The 20,813-nt window shown below is 39.4% G+C and overlaps 1 protein-coding gene across 6 annotated transcripts in view; it reads left to right on the plus strand.

Annotated features, from left to right (window-relative positions):
- Positions 1-20,813, plus strand: part of MBNL3 (muscleblind like splicing regulator 3) — a 109,344-nt gene that overhangs the window by 27,578 nt on the left and 60,953 nt on the right. For all 6 annotated transcript variants that reach the window (XM_073879133.1, XM_025852528.2, XM_025852529.2 and 3 more), the window contains exon 2: positions 14,196-15,057. In XM_073879133.1, the coding sequence (XP_073735234.1) occupies positions 14,881-15,057 (177 nt within the window). In that variant the 5' untranslated portion in view covers positions 14,196-14,880. The remainder of the gene's footprint in view (positions 1-14,195; positions 15,058-20,813) is intronic.

Genomic DNA, 20,813 nt, shown 5'->3' on the forward strand with positions numbered 1-20,813 from the left:
TCAGGTCATGATCCTGGAGTCCCGGGATCGAGTCCCCCATCGGGCTTCCTGCTCAGCAGGGAGTCTGCTTCTCCCTCTGACCCTCCCCCCTCTCATGCTCTCTCTATCTCATTCTCTCTCTCAAATAAATAAAATTAAAAAAAATAAATAAAAAGAAGAATGGGATTTCTCCCTTCCTAAGGGAGGCACTTTCCATAAATCTATACAAATTATGTATCTTTTAAAAACACCTGTATGTGTGTGGCATTGCAGTTATATTTGCTAGATGATTCAGGTCCGTGAGAATAGGAACCAGGTCCAGTGCCTTTTACGTAGTACTTAATACATATTTGTAAAGCAAACAAAGCAAAACTCAGTTTTTGTAAATATGCAGACTCTTACCTGTACACGACTGACAGTTCAAGATCTTTAATGGGTAACTACTATGTCATGCATACTGCCCCCTTTGTTATTTATGTAATATTCAACTCCGCTCGTATTTATTGAGAACCTAGTTGTGTCGGGTATTGTGCTAGGGGAGTTAATAGTAAATATACCTACGGTTCTAGCGATGTTTAATTCAAATTAGTGTTGTTCTTGAATGAAGTCATTGAATCTAGGGTGGTTTTAATAGAATGCTGGAGATGGAAGCCATATTGTAGTCTGTAGTCTGTACAAGAGTGACTGACAGTGAGGAAGAGAAGGTATAGGGGTAGAATATTCCAGCAATGAAGGCTTAGGAAGCCTTCCTTGAGAAAGAGGCACAGCTGAAATATGGAAAACTCACATGGATATTTTGGGGGAGACACAGAATTGCAGCTTAAGAGATAGTAGAGACAATGGGAAGATACTTGAGGATCATGGTCAAGGAATGGATGAGTTCCTAATGATATTGTGGTTTGGTTTATTCATCAGAAACCCTTGTGGGCCTAAACATAAGTTTTTCAAAAATGAAAGGTATATAACATCTGGTTTCCTAAAATTATGTCATCCACGAAAATTATCTTTGGGAAATTTGTTTGAGATTTTGAAAATAAAACGTAACACAAGGGGCTGTTGGCTTGTCCATGTTTATGCCCTTGACATCTAGGTATGTGGCCCCAAGTTAGTCCTTAATAAATGTTTACCCAGGGAATATATTTATGAAAGAGAAATTATGGAGAACTACTATTGATACGCATTCTGTAATTGGATATGAACCATTTACCCTAAGTGGGTTAAAGTCTTTCATTTACTTGCCTGAAGGTAATGAGCTAGATTGATCTTTCAGGATTACTTGTAATTCTAGAATGCTCAAAATCTTTATCGGTCCATAAAAGAGTTTTGTCTGACTTTTGACAAGCCCGATAACCCAAGTTGTGTTTTTTTCAGTGATTACTAATGCGAAAGCTGCTTTGGTGCCTGAGGCTTGAATGTTTTTGGTGGAACAGTGTTTGGCATTACATGTGATTGATAATGCTGTCCATATTCGGACCCTGGGAACGTCAGCTCCGTTTTATGTTAGTGTGAATTGAAGGAGTTTCTCTTATGCTGAGTACCTTTATCATCTTTTGTGGGGTTATACTATTATTTTAAATAGAATCAAGGCATTTTTGTCTCCTTCATTGATATAGTAAGTTATATGGTGGTCAAATGTAATCATTTCAGTCATTCAGTACTCGGTGATATAGATGTTATAATGCTAACTTTAGATCGCTTCTTGGCCTTTTGGCTAATATCAAGTGTATAATGCTAACTGTAGTTTCTGCCCCATCCCTATAAGGTGTACTCACATGATTTCAAATTGATGAACACAACATGGTAACTACAAGTATAGAATGTCACCAACTTTGATGGACATTCTGTTCACCTTAGTATAAATATAAGTGTTCTCTTTAACTCAATATTGGGGCCATTTCTCCTTTTCCTCTTTTGCTTGGCCATTTAAGCTGAGTTTTTTTGTTTTTTTTTTTAATGATTGGTACTCTATAGGTATCCTCTTACTTCCCATGTGTGTTGGTGCTTAGCTCAATGCGCAGACTTCCTTGCTGGTTTGACTTCAGCGTTTTCCTGGAGTTTTGTTTTCAAATCCCTGCTTTCTTTTCGGGTCCTTCCTCAGATCTCATCCCGAAGCCCTCATGTAAGGATCTCTGCCTTACTTTTCCTTCTCTTTATGATTGGCATGCCCCCAATTTTGATAGAGCAAGCTTACAAAGGAGCAACAGAGAGAGGAGTTTTTGAAGGTGCTCACTAACTTGTTGTAGTATGATAGCTTCACAGTTGTTTCAGAATTTCTAAATCTTGCTTCAAAGTTTTCACTTTGATTTGGATAACACTTTTGGGTTTTTTTGGTTTTTTTGGTACAGATTTTTTATTATTGGGGAAGGGATTTAGTATGCCCAAAGGCTTTTATGCCTCCTTTCTGCCGGCTGGATGCCAGATCTCTGGGCCACATATTTTCTTGAATGGGTGATTTTAAACCTAACATATCAAGCATTTTCTAACTTACTTGCCAGACATGCATAAGAAGATATATTCAAAAAATTATAAGCAATTCAGGATCCTCTGGTTTCCATGGATAGGCAGTAACGAGCTTTCGTAAATTGTAATTACAGGAAGCTGGGAAGAAAATAGAAACTGGAGATTTTTTAATTAGTGTCCAGGACTCTATTATTATGACATCTGAGAATTTTGAATATGGAAAAACTCAGTACCACTATTTGGTGACAAGTGGAGACTTGAGATTTGTGACAGATTTTGTTTTGAAATTAGACCTTAACGTTGCTCCTTTGTATTGTCTATTTCACATGGCGTTAGAATGGTTGAATGAGATAATGAATATAAAACCCTTAACACAGGGGTACCTGGGTGGCTCAGTCGTTAAGCGTCTGCCTTCAGCTCAGGTCATGATCCCAGGGTCCTGGGATTGAGCCCCGCATCGGGCTCCCTGCTCAGCGGGAAGCCTGCTTCTCCCTCTCCCACTCCCCCTGCTTGTGTTCCCTCTCTTGCTGTCTCACTCTGTCAAATAAATAAATAAAATCTTACCAAAAAAATGCTTAACACAGTGTCTGGCACAGGGTAAGAGCTCCATAAATGTTAACGATTATTAACATCAAGGAATATCAATAGTTTAATAACCAGGATACTGCTTTAGAATGCATCATAAAATGTACTCAGCAAAGCAAATTTATCTTCCTCATTGTGTTTTTAGTGGTTTTTTTTGTGAACCCTAAACACATTCTTGGAATTTTTACTCAATAAAATTCCCCAGTGTCCCAATTGATGAGAAATTGATGCAGAGAATATTTTTATAGAATATTTTGTATGTATGTTTATCCTGACCAGAGGAGAGCAGGAGAAATGGGCTCTTGTAGGCAGAAACAGGAAACACAAACCCAAACCAAATACTTGGTTAAAGGAGAAATAGGAAAGATCCTATGTTTTGGCTAGCAGCAGATGGTGGCCAGGAGGGTTAGATGGTTAGAGGCAGGTAAGCGGAGTCTGATTTTGAAACATTTTCAGAATTAGAGAGGATCAGATAGAACGTGGTAGAAAAGCAGAGTCCACAGTTTGGGAATCTATAGTAGAGAGGCAGTTGAGACAAAATCATGTGTGTAAAGAAGGTGGTATTCTCTGACAAGAGGATGGCAAAGCAGTTGCATTGAAATTAACAGGAGACACAGACTCACAGGGGTCAATAAATCTTTATAATCTCAGAGGCAGGGGCCTACCTTTCCCCAAGGATTCAAAGGTAGGAGAGTACCCTTCTGGTTTTCAGTAGTGTGAAATGCCTCCATAACCACAAATCCAAGTCCAACACTCTGGTTATGAGTTGTCAGGGAAAGAAACTACATGAATCAGGATGGTGGAGTTAAACTTCTGGGAACTCTGCCTGCCCATTTTGATCATGGATCGCCAAGATGTAAGATGTGATGAAATTGGATCACAAGCTCTTCATGTGTACACTAACAATTTCAGGTGTTTTATCCAAGTAGATGAACCTTTCTGGGCCTCTGCTCAAGGTTGAAGAAATCAATAGGTTACTTTGTTCCTCACTGGCTTTGCTAACTGTTGTGAGCTCATTTAGAGTTATTTGGAGTATTGTCATTTTGATGTGGACTTGATTTTCCACACCCTTCTTTTTAAAACCCAAAATCTGGATTTAAATTACACACCTTATAGGAGGAGGCACATAAGTTATTTCCCCATTTTTTGAGGCCAACTGGAATTGCAATTGATAGATTCCACGGAATTGTTCTTATCGAAGATGAGTATTACATTTCCAGGGTAAGGTGGTGCTTTCCATTCTCATGGTAAAATTAAACCAAGCTTCTCTCCACATCCCCTCTACCTGTTGAAGCTGACCCTGAGAGATAGTTACACATCTTTCTTTAGTGTTAGCAAAGACATTGACTACTTGTCCAAAATGCAATGAAAAGTTGTTAAAAAAAACCATTCTAGTTTACCTTTCCTCTAAATTTTCCTGTAAAGAAAGGCCCCTGACTCCTAATCCAGCAGAAATCTCTCTGAAATATTGAGAGACAAATGGAATTCTTAATTAATTAATTAACTTATTTATTTATTTTAAAGATTTTATTTTTAAGTAATCTCTACACCCAATGTGGGGCTTGAACTCACAACCCCAAGACCAAGAGTCGCACCTTCCACCAGCTGAGCCAGCCAGGCGCCCCTGGAATTCCTATTTTAGAGGCCTTAAGGGAGGGTACAGGTCAGATTCTTGTCCCGTGCTCCCAACTCTTCACTGCTAACCCTTTACTAAAGCAGCCCGCTTCCCAATCAACTCTAGGCGATTGGTTTATAGAGATATATTTCAGTCAGGGGTATGATATGAATGAGAAACATCAGGCCCCTAGCAGGAGTAACTTCAGACACAAAGGGTAGAACACTTGCGTACGCGTGCCTAGAAAACTCATTTTCCCCGAAACGTCCCTTCAAGTCTACTAGAAGTTTTGGCATTGATGTGTTAAAACTACTGGGTCCTTGAAATCAGGGTGCATTTGGTCCTCTCCCAACATTTTCAGCCACAAAGCTCTGTCCTCTGTCCTTTCACTAGTTTTGTAAGCACTTCTAATAAGGAGCAGAGGTTTTGTACTGAGACTGAGAACCTTGATTTATTGGCTATAATACCTAGATATACAGCGATGAATTCCTTTACACCATTAAATCGCTTTGATGCGACTTAAGTTGACTTCTCTGACAAACAGTCATCTTTATGTGACTCATAAGCTTGACTAGACAGTTACTTGGCCGTTTATAAGTATTAAAGGATAAATAAACATTTAGTGATAGCTTTTGATCATTGTTTTGCAGTGTGTGTGTGTGTGTGTGTGTGTGTGTGTGTGTGTGTTTACTGATGAACAGTGAATGTTCAACCAAATCTTATCAGTGAGTAAATTGGCCCTGAAAATTCAATTGAATTCAACTCACTGTATGCTTTGGGAGGAGCGCGAGCACTTTCAAACAACTGGGGTGCTGGTTAAAGTCCTGTAGCAGGAATTTACAGGATGCCAGTAGGGGCCAAAAAGGGACTATTTAAACATAACTCCCTGCCTGAGCTCATTCTGTGACAAAATATAACTGAAAAAAAAAATCCTCGTGGAGCTTTCAACTACAGTTTAAAAGGAATTTCCGTCATAGAGATTAAGATTGACAAATATTTGAGTCAATCTGGAAAACAGGAATGTAGTTATATGTCCTTAATGACTGGGGTCACTGATAAATGGGGAGTGGGCAAAATGCAAACAAGAAGCTGCACTTTTCATTTTGTTTCTCTACCGACTTTTCATGCAGGCCTGACTTGAATCACTGCCTGGCCTGGCCTAACACAGCCTGTGAGCACTCTGACCTTCCTGTACCTCCCTTTCGTCTTTTGTCCTTCCGGAGTATGTTGGATGCATAAACTTGGCTCTGACTGCGTGTTGTAGGCTCCTTAAAGAAGACCATTTCAAAAGGGCAGAGCATTGTGACCACAGCATGTTTATGGCCACGAAGTTTCTACTCAGCTTAAAATCTTTGAGCGAGGCTCCTTTTTCCATAACAAATATATATTCCTCGGGTCACTTTCCAGGTCCTTCAGAAACTACCCATACATTATTTGCCTTCCGTGGTGTCAGCTGGCCATCCTAGCCAGCCCATGCCTGCTCACCATCCTATGGAAACCTGGCAACTATTGTTCTCTTTTCTTGCCTTCATTCACCCAGTTTCTGTTTCTTCACTCATTTATTTTTTAAGATTTTATTTATTTATTTGACAGAGCGAGAGAGCACAAGCAGGGGAAGTGGCAGAGGGAGAGGGAGAAGCAGGCTCTTCACCAAGCAGGAAGTCTGACATGGGGCTCCATCCCAGGACCCTGGGATCATGACCTGAGCCGAAGGCAGACGCTTAACTGTCTGAGCCACCCAGGCGCCCCCTTCATTCATTTTTTAAGGGCCTGCTCTACTTGCTCCTCTTTGAAAGCTCTGGTGACCACTCCAGGCCTGAGGGACATTCTCCCCTTAGAATTCTCCCTGCATTTGTCATTCGTGGTCCTGAAGTTTACTCATTTTTTTTCTTTTTCATTTTATTAACATATAATGTATTATTTGTTTCAGAGGTACAGGTCTGTGATTCATCAGTCTTACGCAATTCACAGCGCTCACCATAGCACATACCCTCCCCAACATCCATCACCCAGCCACCCCATCCCTCCCACCCCCCTCCACTCCAGCAACCCTCAGTTTGTTTCCTGAGATTAAGAGTCTCCTACAGTTTGTCTCCCTCTCTGGTTTTGTCTTATTTCATTTTTCCTTCCCTTCCCCTATGATCCTCTGTCTTGTTTCTCAAATTCCTCATATCAGTGAGATCATATGATACATGTCTTTCTCTGATTGACTTATTTCGCTCAGCATAATACCCTCTAGTTCCATCCACGTTGCTGCAAATGGCAGGATTTCGTTTTTTTGATGGCTGCATAATATTGCATTGTATATATATACCACTTTTTCTTTATCCATTCATCTGTCAATGGACATCTTGGCTCTTTCCATAGTTTGGCTATTGTGGACATTGCTGCTATAAACATTGGGGTGCAGGTGCCCCTTCAGATCACTACATTTGTATCTTTGGGGTAAATACCCAGTAGTGCAATTGCTGGGTCGTAAAGTAGCTCCTGAAGTTTACTCTTAAGTGTCTACATTGTTGGCTTTTCTTTCACATTATGTTGTTTTTGCCTCCCCAACTCAAGAGGTTTCCTCAGTGCAGAGGCGGTGTCTTTCACCTCTTCGGATTCCCCAGAAGCTTGGGACACAAGTCTGTGCATACAGTTGGTGTACAATAAATGTTTGTTGGTTGATTGATATTCTCACACATGAACATTTTTAAAGGCCTCATTCGCTTGAATTTTAGGACATGATGAAAAATATTTGTTAAATGGATAAAGTGAACAACAGATATGGGGTTTTTGTTTATTTTTTGCCCCTTGCCTTCCCCATCCATGGCCAACCAACATCTAGGGCGGTGCCTGGGTCATATTAGATACCCGATAAATATGTGTCAAATGAATTTTCAGCAAAATCACCCTGTATGTAATTAAATGCCATCAGTCTTATGACTCATTTTCTGTTTCACTCATCTCAAGTGCTTGAGCATTATAGGACTTGAATTGCCAAATATGTTACATTCCCATTGACTTCAAGTTCAAATCCAGTTCATGAATGAAGAGCTTTTAATGGCACTGGACTTAGGTCCCATGAACACAAGGAAGCAATTAACCAATGTTGTTTAATAATAACTGTGTCTAGAATCCAGGTTTTAAGGTGTATTTATATTAAATTGGATTTGTTTAAACTCTTTAAATGGCATTTATTAGCGAGTTCTAATAATTTAGTATATTATTGAAAGCCATACCTTTTATCAAAAAAAAAAAAATCAACTTCAATAGACGTAGCCAGTCACATATGTTGCTAAAGTTATGGTCAAAAGAGACACTGTGGCACTTTTTTTCCTGTGACCCAATGTATAAACTGAGGTATAGGGGGGTTCTCTTAATTGCCTTATGAAATGGAATAACTTGGCTTACCTGTTTTTTGTAGAAGGTATATTAAATGTATTACCCTAGGAGTAGTGTGGGGGAAAAAATGCAATGAGGCTCTAAAAAAAAAACTTAATGAAAATGTTTTGCACATAGGCAAAATAGCCTTATTTGTACAGCCTTTTCTTTGGGACAGGAAAACCCATTTTCCCTAGGACTCCTATGAAGTCCATCTGCGCTGCTCAACACTTCTCCGGTGCCTTAAAGGGCGTGTATTGGTAGACCGCGAACCAAAACACGTGAGGGAAATAGAACTTGAAGCAAACTTGAAAACTTGAAAGCTTTTCAACCTTGTCAGCTTGCCAACTCAAAATATATGGTCACAAGAAATCCCGAGCTAATACAGATGTAAGGAAAGCTTAAAAATGGAAGGAAAGTAAAACATTGTTTTCATTGTTTATCCGGGAGCTTGATAAATGCATTTGGGAGAAATGCCTCTTCAGATAGTGCTTTAGGTGCCAAATAGTCTCTGTGTGATCTTCGGGACAGAGGTGTTGGCAGTGTTTCCATGTTATGTGCTGGCTTGTGCATGGGAGGTAAAAGAGAGGACGAGGCATGGAAAGTGGAGGAAAAAGGGCCTTGCAAACAGCTTTGGAACAAGTTACTGTTTCCATGAGATCAGTACAAAGTATTTATTCGTTTTGTTTTACCATCAAGGAAACTTCCATGAGAAAAGGTATGAATCCTTTAAAAAGCTATCTGCTCTTTCAAAGGAAGCACTTGATAATGAATCTCGTGTGTATATAATTTCAAAGTAAAAATGTTTGTACTTTCTTTATGTCTTCTCGAGAATTCTTATAGATGAGCATTAGCGAACCGTCAAAACGAACCATTATTTTCCAGGAAGAATATGTAGGCAGTGTTTCTTCCTATGGCTCCAAGGGAAATCACCACCCCCACTCCCAGCTCAGTTTCATCACACTGATTATTGGGCAAAACCATTCCAAAGATTAACCTACTCTTTGAAGATATAGACAAAAATCATTTGGGTGTCCCGTATTTTTACTTTAAACCCAGGAAGAGATCTCACTGCAACCAAATGAGCAGAAATAGACCATTCCTGATGACAACTGAATGCTCCATATATCAAGAATCCCAGGTATTAACAGTCCAATTTGAAAGCCAGAATTGCGAGAAAATACTCAGCTTTATAGGGCCAGTTGATCTGAAACTGACAGAGGTGGCCAAAGTTCAGCCAGCCTAGAGGGTGTTCAACTGACAAAACTTGCCAGCAAGGTAAACAGAAGGGTTAATATTAAATTCCCATTTACTCTTTGACCTCTCAATATAGGAATCCTGGGGAATGCTGCATGGCTCTAACTTCCCACAAGACAGAGCCAGCAAAAGTAAGACGTGATCTCTACCTTCAAGGAATGTACAGTCTAGTAAGGGAGAAAAGTTAAGGGTCTATAATGAGGAAGAATGTTTACAAATGCACTATGTGCCCTAAGACAGACACAGTATCGTGATGTGGTTAAGAGGGGACTCTGGACTCAGGCTGCCTGGGTTTGAACCATGGTTTGATCATCTATGAGCTACACGAAGTTGTACAAGTTAAATGAATTAATCTTCCCCTACCTCTCTTTCCCCCATCTGTAAAATGGGACAGTGGTACCCCCCCCCCACCAAGAGGAATGCAGGGAGCAGTACGAATTGGTGTGAGTAATTTTGAGGTCTTCCTTTTGGGGCTGCATTTTGATGCAGCAGTGTTTGAGTGTGTGCTTAAGAGTGTTCTCAAGTCATGGGGCTTGGTGTCCCATTCATGGTGAATTAGCCTGTGCAGAATTCGGAAGACCTAGGGTCTGCCTCCAGTCCTACATAAACTCTCACAATCATTTCACTTCCTGGTGCATTAGGTTTCTTCTCTAGTTAAATGAGCATAGGAAGTTTCATGACAGCAGGGACCTTATCTTGTTCAACATCTAGAACAGTGCCTGGCTCATAGTAGGTGCTGGCTAAATGTTGGTGCACCTCAACTCGGGGAAATGAAGATGTTGATACAACAGACGTGAACGTAACTTTGAGAAGGAATCATAAGTACTGCTCAAAAATGACTGGCTTTCCATGTGTAAGGTTCCCAGAGAGATAAGAGATAAGAAATGATCTCTGTGACATTTCTCTGCCAGAATCTAAGCATGAAATCGAAACAGGAGATCTTGCCTCAAGTCATGGCTCCATCACTTAAAGCTTTGTAACTCTAGATAAATTACTTAACCTCTTTGGGCTTCATTTCTTCATTGGCATTTTTGGGCGATCACCCAGGCTTTTGAGTGTTCTTTAGAGCTCCAAAGATCAAGGAAATAAAAAGCACTCGTGAACTAGCGAATACTATGCAAGTACAAATGTACTAAGAAATGGTAGCTCTTCATGCTCTACATTAGAGGACGATAAATCATAAAAAGCAAAATTGTATTCCTGTTACTCGAGCTTAAGGTAGTGAAGATAAAGCCGTATTGTCTCCCAAAGTTGATCTTCTTTAAAATGCGGGGGACCTGTGTGCTCCCTGTCTTGTATACACAGCCAGACCAGCAGAGCAACTTCAGAGAACTGCTCTCCCTCGGCACATCAGCTCCCTTTAGCTGCCACACCTCGCTTCTTCTGAGCCAGCTCCAAAAACTGTTCCAAGTCTGCAGGAAGACATGTGCTGGCTAGGACGGTTTTTGAAGAATTGGCCAGGGTCCCATCAGAGGTTGCAGGCCAATTTCAAAAAAAGAAGAAAATTCTTTCTCCCATTGCCCCATCTTACATAAAATGCATGGCCAGAGTTCAGCACCTGTTTGCATGTTTCTTTTCCAAAAGTTCAAAATTCAAATGTATTATTTATTGTCTGTTTCTATACTTGATGGACCTCTGTAGAAAAATCTTTCTTCAGACCCTCAGGCCCTCACTGTTTATGTTCTGAGCAAATCATTCATATATATATATATATATATATATATTCCTTTTTGGTTATTTTTCATTCACATGTATCTTCCATTTGTGTTTTTACAGTCAAGATGAAACTCAATATCTGATACTCAGAGCTTACTTTTATTTAGCAAATCCCTGTTATTTCAGTACATGTCCGTGGCATAATGCCAATAAATTAACCTTTTATCGATTCTCTCGGCCAAGTTGCTAAAAATTGTTGCTGGTTGACGCTGGGTTAAACTGCAAGCCTTAAAGCTGCCCAGTATTCACATGCTTTCAGGCAGCCTATGTAATTTAGTTGTAGGACTAAATATGAATATATTTTTAAATATAAACTTACAAACCTGCAGAATGTTCTCTCTTAGAGTATTTTCCATACTACACTAAATCAACTACAGTATGGAAACTAATTTGCTCTTGAAATTCCACTTAGGAACACTATGTAGAATTTGTGTCTAGGGAGAACCTAAAAAAGAAAGCTTGGGGTAGCCAGTTGTATCACTTGTGAGGCTTTTTTGGGGGGGTGTAATGTTTCTTTAGACTTCTTTTTAATATATGTAATCCACATACTATCCAATTCACCCATTGAAGTGTACGATTTTGTGAATGGGTTTTAGTATATAAAAAAATGGCACAACTATCACTATCTACTCCAGAATATTTTCATCACTCCCCAAGGAGACCCTGGACCCATGAAGCCATTACTTCACTTTCTCCTCTCCCCAGAGTCCTCACAACCACTCATTTGCTTTCTGATTCTGTGGATTTGCCTATTGTGGATATTTCATATAAATGGAACCATATACTATGTGGTCTTGGTGACTGGCTTCTTCCACTTAGCATAGTGTTTTCAAGGTTCATCCACGTTGTAGCACGTAGCCGTACTTTGTTCCTTTTAATGATGGAATCATATTCCATTTTGCAGGTATATCACTTTTTGTGTACCCATTCATCTGTTAGTGGACACTTGGGTCGTTTCTACCTCTTGACTGTCATGACTAGTGAACATGAGTGTATACATAGCTCTTCGAACCCCTCCTTTCAGTTGCTTGGGATATATACCTAGGCACAGTGCAAGGTCATGTGGTGACTGTTTGCCACACCAGCTGCACTATTTTACATTCCCACCAGCAACGACGGTTCCGATTTCTCCAATTTTTCTGTTTTTTACTATAGCCATCCTAACGCTGGCGAAGCAGTATCGCATTGTTGTTTTCATTTACATTTCCCCATCTGGCTATTTAAAAAAATATATATATATGGTAAATATTTTCCTAGAGGTCATTTGCCTGACAACCTTAACCCTCTAGAACATGATCCTGCATGGGACATATTGCAAAAGGGCCCCCAAACCAGAAAGCCTTGCACTTTGCCCCCAGGCCCATCATTCAGTGAGTAACTAACTCTTATTCAACATTCATGGTTGGCTGTTACATTTTCCTGAAGGGAGCTGGACAATCCTATGGCAGATACTGTGGCAGGAAGACAAGTGACAGTAGAAGTGACCATTAACAATGTGCCACCAAAGGAGGGAAACTATAATACTTTCTAGGACATTTATGACCCCAAGTCAAAAGAGGTCAAAAGATGTTCAGTATTTTGTAAGAAGGCAAAGCTACCTATAATACATTTTAGAAAGGCTTCCATGAAGGATGACTCAGAGAAACACATGTTTGCCCTTGGATGGATAAGCTTACCTGAATTTTCTAGATATTTAATTTCCTGGTGATATCTAAACAATTAGGTGATAATTGAGTTTCATCTCGACTGCGAAAAGACAAATAGAAGATTCAGATTCTGTAGGGTTGTTAAAGATCTCATTCAAAAATTTAAACGAAACGTTTTCAAGAACTTGAATTCTACTTTTTTGATGAAGTTGACCATGGGTTGATTTGACTGATACTCAGAGCTTACTTTTATTTTAGCAAATCCCTGTTATTTCAGTACGTGTCCGTGGCATAATGCCAATAAATTAACCTTTTGTCGATTCTCTCAGCTGAGTTGCTAAAAATTGTTGCTGGTTGACGCTGGGTTAAACTGCAAGCCTTAAAGCTGCCCAGCATTTAATGTATGACTGAACAGTGCTTTCTGTCTCACTTATTTGTATATGCTGAAACCTCCTCCTGAGTTGTTTCAGTATCCCTTTACAGAGACTAAGAACTAATAGGGCATACACAGAAAGAAAAAAATGCCCACGGGCACCTGAGTGGCTCAGCGGGTTAAGTGTCTGCCTTCGGCTCAGGTCATGATCTTGGGGTCCTGGATCGAGCCCCGTGTCAGGCTCCCTGCTTGGTGGGGAGTCTGCTTCTACCCCTCCTTCCCACTTGTGCTCTCTCTCACTATCTCTGTCTCTCTCAAATAAATAAAATATTTAAAAAAAGAAAAAGAAAAAGAACCCAGCATCTTTTCAGAGGATTTTTTTTTCTTTATCTGAAGCCCATTTTACATTTTACATTCTCCCCTACCTCATCTGCAGTGGGTGTCCAGTGAGTTATGTATGTCATGACCATTTGATGTGATCATCAACAATTACATTTCAAATACACATGCAGCAGGACCTCTAAGAGCAACTTAAATTTTCTTAGCAATTCGTATTCTGGATTTTGAGAGCAGATAAGCAAGCCTTCGATCAGACCATAGCAAAGCCAGGTTAATGACAGGTCTTTGGTAACCTCTAGAACCTGAGGGGCTGTCCTGTCCAGCTCTGGCATTTTCTGTGCGGTGAACCCCCAAATGAATTTCTGCCCCCAAACAGAATGAAACCATCGTTTCTCCTTTTTAATTGGGCTTGTATTTCTTTTTCTTTTAAGATTTATTTATTTATTTGAGAGAGAGTGTGTGAGCGAATGAGCAAGGGGAGGGGCAGAGGGAGAGAGAGAGAATCCTTGAGCAGACTCCCCTCTGAGCACAGAGACCCACGCAGGGCTGGACACGGGGCTCGATCCCAGGACCCTGAGACCATGACCTGAGCCGAAACCAAGAGTCCACTGCTTAACCCACTGAGCCTCCCGGGCACCCCAGTTGGGCTTGTATTTCAGCAGTAAATCTATGTGGCTGCCTCCTTTTACTCTACACTGGGAAATGCTCTTTTTATTCACAACGGCCGACTGTACTATGTTGCACTGGCAGTATCTAGGTGCTTCCTGTTTTAAATAGGATGTGGTACTTCTTTTCCAGATCTGAAGTTTAAAACCGAAGTATTGCATTCTAATAGCTAATTTTATTTTTTTTCTTGCAGGTTTCTGAAAAGTGCCTTTTCTGAACACTGCTACTTCGATTCCACTCTAGAGCTGTCTCTTTATAAACCCCTCTCCCTCCCCAGCCCCCAAACCTGGTGTGCTTGCAGTTCAGTCTTAGCAACTGGTCCATTCTTTTTTCCCCTTCAATTCCCAGTTTTCCTAGTCTTTTTCCCTCCTCCTGATTTTGCAGCAAATTTTATATTTACAGTTGTAACATCCTTACCAATCTTAGTCATTAAATCCAAGAAATAGGGAGAAAAACATTTCTTCCCTTGATCTGAGACCATTCCACAAATTGAAGGGCAACCAGCAGCATATGCTTTTTGCAAGAATAATTGAAAACATCAACTGGAGAGCACAGAATTCTTTTGAAAGCCTGCCAGTTATTTGAAGTAACTTCGGCAGAGGAACAAATTAAACACTCAATATCTTAACCTTTCTGGTTGCCTTCTTAGGAGCTGGTCTCTAATTTAATTTTTAACTATTCTGATACAATTTTTATTTTGTGATTGGCTCTTTGACCAGACCAAATTTTGGCTGAAACAAAAACCTAAGTGCTAACAAAGAAGCATTTCACCAAAGCAACCTTACCTCTTCACATATAGCTTGAATTCACTTTTAACCTTTTAACAGCAGTGAAACTGTCCTAGAGAGGGTGCACTTGATTCTAACTTTGCTTTCAATATGACGGCTGTCAATGTCACCCTGGTTCGTGACACCAAGTGGCTGACTTTAGAAGTCTGCAGAGAATTTCAGAGAGGAACCTGCTCTCGAGCTGATGCAGATTGCAAGTTTGCCCATCCGCCAAGAGTCTGCCACGTGGAAAATGGCCGTGTGGTGGCATGTTTTGATTCTTTAAAGGTGAGTCTAATCTACACGCACATAACATTTCATTTAAATTTGTCGATGTCTATGTGTTTTGAAATATGATGTGCTTTGAAATTAGTAAAGTTAATAATAGCATGGAAGTGGTAAGTTTTGTTTGTTTGTTTGTTAAGACAGGATGTAGACTCTGTGCTTGTAGAACTAAGCCAGACTGTAGTTCATCTTATCTCATCAAAGCCCACTGATCAAGATAGATTTGAAGGAAAAAAAATTAAAGAATTTTTGTAGGAGTGAGAAATTGCAGCCTTGCCATACTTTACTTCTTTGTATAGGATTTAAATGTTGAGTACAGTGATCATAATTCTCGTAGAGCCTAAAGAAGCCCTGTAGTGAATTACAGCCCTATTAACTATGTTATCAAAATACACTTGGCAGGGACCAGGCAGCTTTCAGAGGACAAGTGAAGTCATATTCCAAGAGTATAAGGTGAAAATCTCACCATCCAGGAGGAAAATGTCTTTTAAAGTTTATTTATTTATTTTAGTAATCTACACCCAACACAGGGCTCGAACTCACAACCCCGAGATCAAGAGTTGCACGGTCTACCGACTGAGCCAGCCAAGGGCCCCCAGCATACTTAGTCAAAGTATATTTTGAAACTTTAACTTAAACATTGGTACCACACTAGGTTCACTTAACTTTCTTCCTGAACTGATTAACCAATTTTAGATTTGTGAGTACATTTTATAAGGCAAGTCTTATAGCCAAGGTCATCAAAACTGAATATTATGTACTAGACTATAACCAAAATACGAGGGCAAATGAGATATTATATAGTATAGAACATATGTGAAAATGCACTGACTTTCATGTTTTATTCATAGTTATCTTTACATTAAGGATAAAGATGTATAAATTAAAGCACAGAAGTAAAAATAAAAAATGGTAATAGATTCCTGGTTTAATAAGATTTGCTACAATGCATTCAAGAATTTTTTTTCAACATACATCAAAGTGAATTAAGCCTAATAAGAACCTTTTCAATTTCTTGATATTGTTTTAGCCTCATCATGACCAATTTTACCTCATTAACATTTTTATTTATGGCTGTATTGGCTGACAGAGATGTATTCCTTTATGTGATCATTTCTTCAGAAAACATTTCATCAAGTTACATCCTCCATAGACAGTTAATTTAACTTATTTCGTGGTTACTACTTTTTGTTGCAGACCCTCCCAAGTCAAGAATGCAAAGTTGTTATTGTAAAAAACCAGTAATTTTTGCCATCAAAAATGTCGAAATTGCTCTTATTTGCAGCAGATATTATGATTAAAGGGCTTATTCTCTACATTTCACTATCATTCGAGTTTCATCTACAATTATTTTGTGTATTATTAAAATCTCCTGCTGCATTACCTGGCAATGCCTTGAAGCAGAAAAGAGCACTGGGCTATTTGGGGTGGAAACAGGAGATATCTTTCATCCAGTCCGTCTAGTGGGTCTGGGATAGCACAAGGCACTGTGCATATGTTGTTTCAGGAGATGTGGGGGACAGTTCCAGCCTCGCTACTGTGTCTGACCTTAGCTACTTAACTCTGATAAGGCTTACATTCCTTTATCCCTACCTAACTTCCAGGATTATTATGGAGATGCCATGAGATTACATAAACTAAAACTCATGTATCACTCTAAGAGTGAATTAAATGGGAGATTATTTTCTTGCAGTTCACTAAGATGTTTGTTTGAGGAGTTCTTCAAAACGGCTCTATTTAGTTAGGGTTTATTGTTTGACTCTACAAACTCATGTTCCAAATGGACATACCCAAATCCAGTTGCCCTGAGTGTCATATTAATTCTTCAAGCTAAGTTATCACTGTTTTTATAGTTTACTCTTTGACTGAAAGTTCCTTGCAGGCTTTGTATATTCTCTCTTTCCAGACATCTGGTGGAAGGACATAGGTGATCCTCCTAATCATTGGTATACTTCAGGTCAGAGTGCCATAAAGGAAATATTTTGAAGAAAATAATAAGCAAAGCAATTGTTAACAAAACACATACTGCACTACCACTTTGAAGGTTGGAAAATGTTTAATTCAGAGACTACATAGATAATGGCCAATGAATATTGATAAGCCACTTAATTATTTAAATACACTGTCTACTCACTGCATCCAGTGTTTTTAAAATAATTTTTGCATTATGTTAATATCTTGATGACCAATCACACAGGATAAAGACAATTTATATAACCCTCACATTTTCAAATTTTAATGAAAACTTTAATATTTCAAATACACAAAGCCTTTCAAACAGTTAATTAATTTGCCATTTAGACAGCACATTCATCACAGTTCCACATCTGCACAAGAGCTTTGTGGCTCTCTGCTTTTATATTATTCCTTATCCATGATATGCATGAACCCTATACTAAGTTGGGGGTAATTGACCTATGTGGATTGTACAACGATCCTATCTATAATACACAAATAGCATACCTCAGTGTTTATTGTGGCACTTACTACCCTCCTTGAGGTTGTATAATTGAAACACCTTTGAAATGCATCTGTGCGCTATTTCTATTTCCGTGAGTGGTTAAATAATTGAAGCAATCATTTGATGAGTTTTGGGCTGCTGCTTTTGGTGCTCTGTGTCTTGTTTTTGTAAGGATTCCATTAGCACTAGGTACTCTACCAGATGATGATGGTTCTTTGCCTTCCTAATAGACACAGTAGACACAATGTTCTATACTCACCTCATAATGAGGGAATGTTGTCAAAATAAGGAGGGCAAGCTTGATGGCTAATTATGCATTGTGCTGAAGTGCTGTGCCCATCACTCCGTGAATGTTGAGTGTTCATTGATAAAGGTTGCCCCATCTTCAGATAGAGATCTAGACAGTGCAGCCCATAGATTAATTTCCAACTACATAAAAGAGTCTCATGTCATGTTGATATGTAGCTGTTTTTGACTCAATTGCCTAGCCTGCTTGGCACATTTATTTCAAAATTCTCTCCAAAATATTGCTTAACCCGCTCTGTGCCAGTTTCTTGATATGACAGTTTGCCACTGACCTAGCTTGATACTTTCAGGGTATGTCTCTTACATTTAACAAAAGATCGTCACTAAAAAGTACCATGCTAGGATCTTTGTGATCGTTTCTGTAGCCAAGATTGTTATCTTCATGTATTCTGCTTCGACGATGTCATGATGTCTTGATCTCTCATACTTGAAGCAGGGTGACATTAGCCACGTGTTATCCAGGAACGGTGTAAATGCTGTGATTATTTCATTATGGCAGATCAACACCCATTACATCTGCGGCCCCTCAACACATTGAGTAGTTTTGTAACAAAAATTTCCTGGCAAAGGCCTTGGCAGTGGGCCTCATCACAGGACAGTCATGTCAACCCGCATACATTCCTAAAAGATGGAAACTGCATGCAGAATGCATGTAAACTAGCCCCACACTATGTCTTCAGACATCACGTATGATCACAAGTGTAATCATATTTGGACAAGTGAAACCTGTTGTGTAAGCATGCGGATGTGAATCCATCCTTGTAGGTCAGATTGTCCTGAGCCACCTGTATATTCTGTACTTTGTCTCACTAGTCACAGCCATTTTCACGAGTTCAAAATTTGACTGAATACTTATGTCATCCCTGTTTGCTAAGGGAAAACTTACTGGGAGCAGAAGACTCCTAGCAACATAATCCCAAGGGTCACTGGATTATGCAAGACTTAGAGCCATTTCTAAGCTTGATCAGAGAGGTCTGCCTGCACTATAAAGATATGTAGACAACACCTGTCATCCTGAGATTCCAAGAATATAGTATTTTATTTGAGGATCTCTATCTTCAGTAATACTGAGCTTGAAAAGGAAGTATCTTTGACTGGTAAAAGTCAGTGCTATTTCGGACATTAAAAAAACTTTTTTTGAAGGAAAAATGGAATTACAATTAGAACCTAAACAAATACACATTGATAGCTCAACCTGACTTTTTAAATTTTTTATTTTGAAATAATTTCAGGCCTACAGAAAAGTTGCAAAAGTAGTACAAGGATTAGGGGCACCTGCGTGGCTCAGTCAGTTAGGCGGCCAACTCTTGATTTCATCTCAGATCATGATCTCAGAGTCCCACATTGGACTCCATGCTCGGTGGGGAGTCTGCTTGAGATTCTCTCTCTCTCTCTCTCTCTCTCTACCTCTGTCCCTCCACCCCCACTCACTCTCTCTCTCCCTAAAATAAACAAATCAAGCTAAAATAAAATAAAATCTTTAAACATAGTATAAGGAGTTCCTGCATACCCTTCACCCAGCTTCCAGTAATGTCAACAACTTAGATACCTTACATAGCTCAGTTATCAAAACCAGGAAATTAACTCTAGTACAATATTATTAACTAAACTAGAGACCTTATTTGAATTTCACCAATTTTCCCCCAGTGTCCTTTCTCTGTTTCAGGATCGTATCTCCTTAGTCCCCTCCAATCTGTGACAGTTCCTCAGTCTTTCCATATCTTTCCTGACCTTGACACTTTGGACGAGTACCGGTCAGTTATTTTGTAGAATGCCTCTCAGTTTGGGTTTGCGAGTGCTTTCTTATGATTTGATTAGGGTCATGCATTTTTGGCAAGAAAACCGCAGGAAAGATGTGCATTATATCCGAGAGTGCATGATGTCGATGTGTCTGATCACTCGTTATATTATGGTCAGCCAAGAAGGGGAGGGAGGAGAAAATAGACCGAGGGCATGACAGAAAAAGACATGGTGATGGTCCCCCAGAATGACAGAAACCTGGAGGATGAGAAGCCCAAGAAGTTTTGGGATGTGTGTGTCCCTGTTGTGGGCTACTGTGGGCTGACCCTTGTGCTGAATGAAGTCAGTGCCCCTGGCCACCTCTAACTTAGGATCTTCCTACATCAGGAACCAGGTGTTCTGCCTTTGTTTCCAAGATAAATAATATTTCCCCCGATTGTGAAAGTTATCCAGTTCTATGAAGGGAAAGGAAAAGACAAAAAGAAATCTTAAGAAGCATACACAAGAAGACAAGAATAAAATGTAACAAAAGGTAGGTAAAGTGTAAATATCATCCCCACTGAGCCAATATCATCATTAACGTTTCTGTGTGTTTCCGTCCAGTCTTTCCATCCTTTATATGACTATACATATGTCTTATAAACCTTGCCTTACCTCCTGCATCCTCACAGACTTCACTCCCTCACTCGCTCCCCCAACAATCCTGGACAGCCAGCCTCTCCTTCCATTTATCCTTCCTGTCAGTCTCATGTTCTTCCCAGGGTACCAAAAAAAAAAAAAAAAAAAAAAAAAGAAAAGAAAAGAAAATCTAGATACTGCCTGATCTCTCATTCAGAGACTTTTAAAAAATATACCACTTATTGTGGCACTTTTTGTGGTCAGAAATTAAAAACATCATTTCTAGAAAACTGTAATATAGTCACAAAGATTTCAAAAGAAACAAATCTGTAAGTCTGTTACCTGATGAATCTCTTCAGTACGGATGTCCTTTCAAAATTTCTTTTAATGACAACTGTTTCCTCAAAAAGAGAAAAAAAAGGTTTCAGTCATTCCATGGAATTCCAAAGGCTTTTCATACTTGTGAAAGAACAGTATTTTAGAAACATACTTAATGTAAAAGATACCATTTTTCAAATAATATACAGCCATCAGAAATTATGTTTATGAGAACTACGCCATCATAATAATAAGCTTTATCTTCTATTCAATGCCGACTGTATTCCAGAAACTTTACACATGCTGACTCTAATCC

This window comes from Callorhinus ursinus, unplaced genomic scaffold, assembly GCF_003265705.2.
Source record: "Callorhinus ursinus isolate GAN/ISIS: 27379988/994484 unplaced genomic scaffold, GSC_fseal_2.0 scaffold33, whole genome shotgun sequence".
NCBI classification, from domain to species: Eukaryota; Metazoa; Chordata; class Mammalia; order Carnivora; family Otariidae; genus Callorhinus; species Callorhinus ursinus.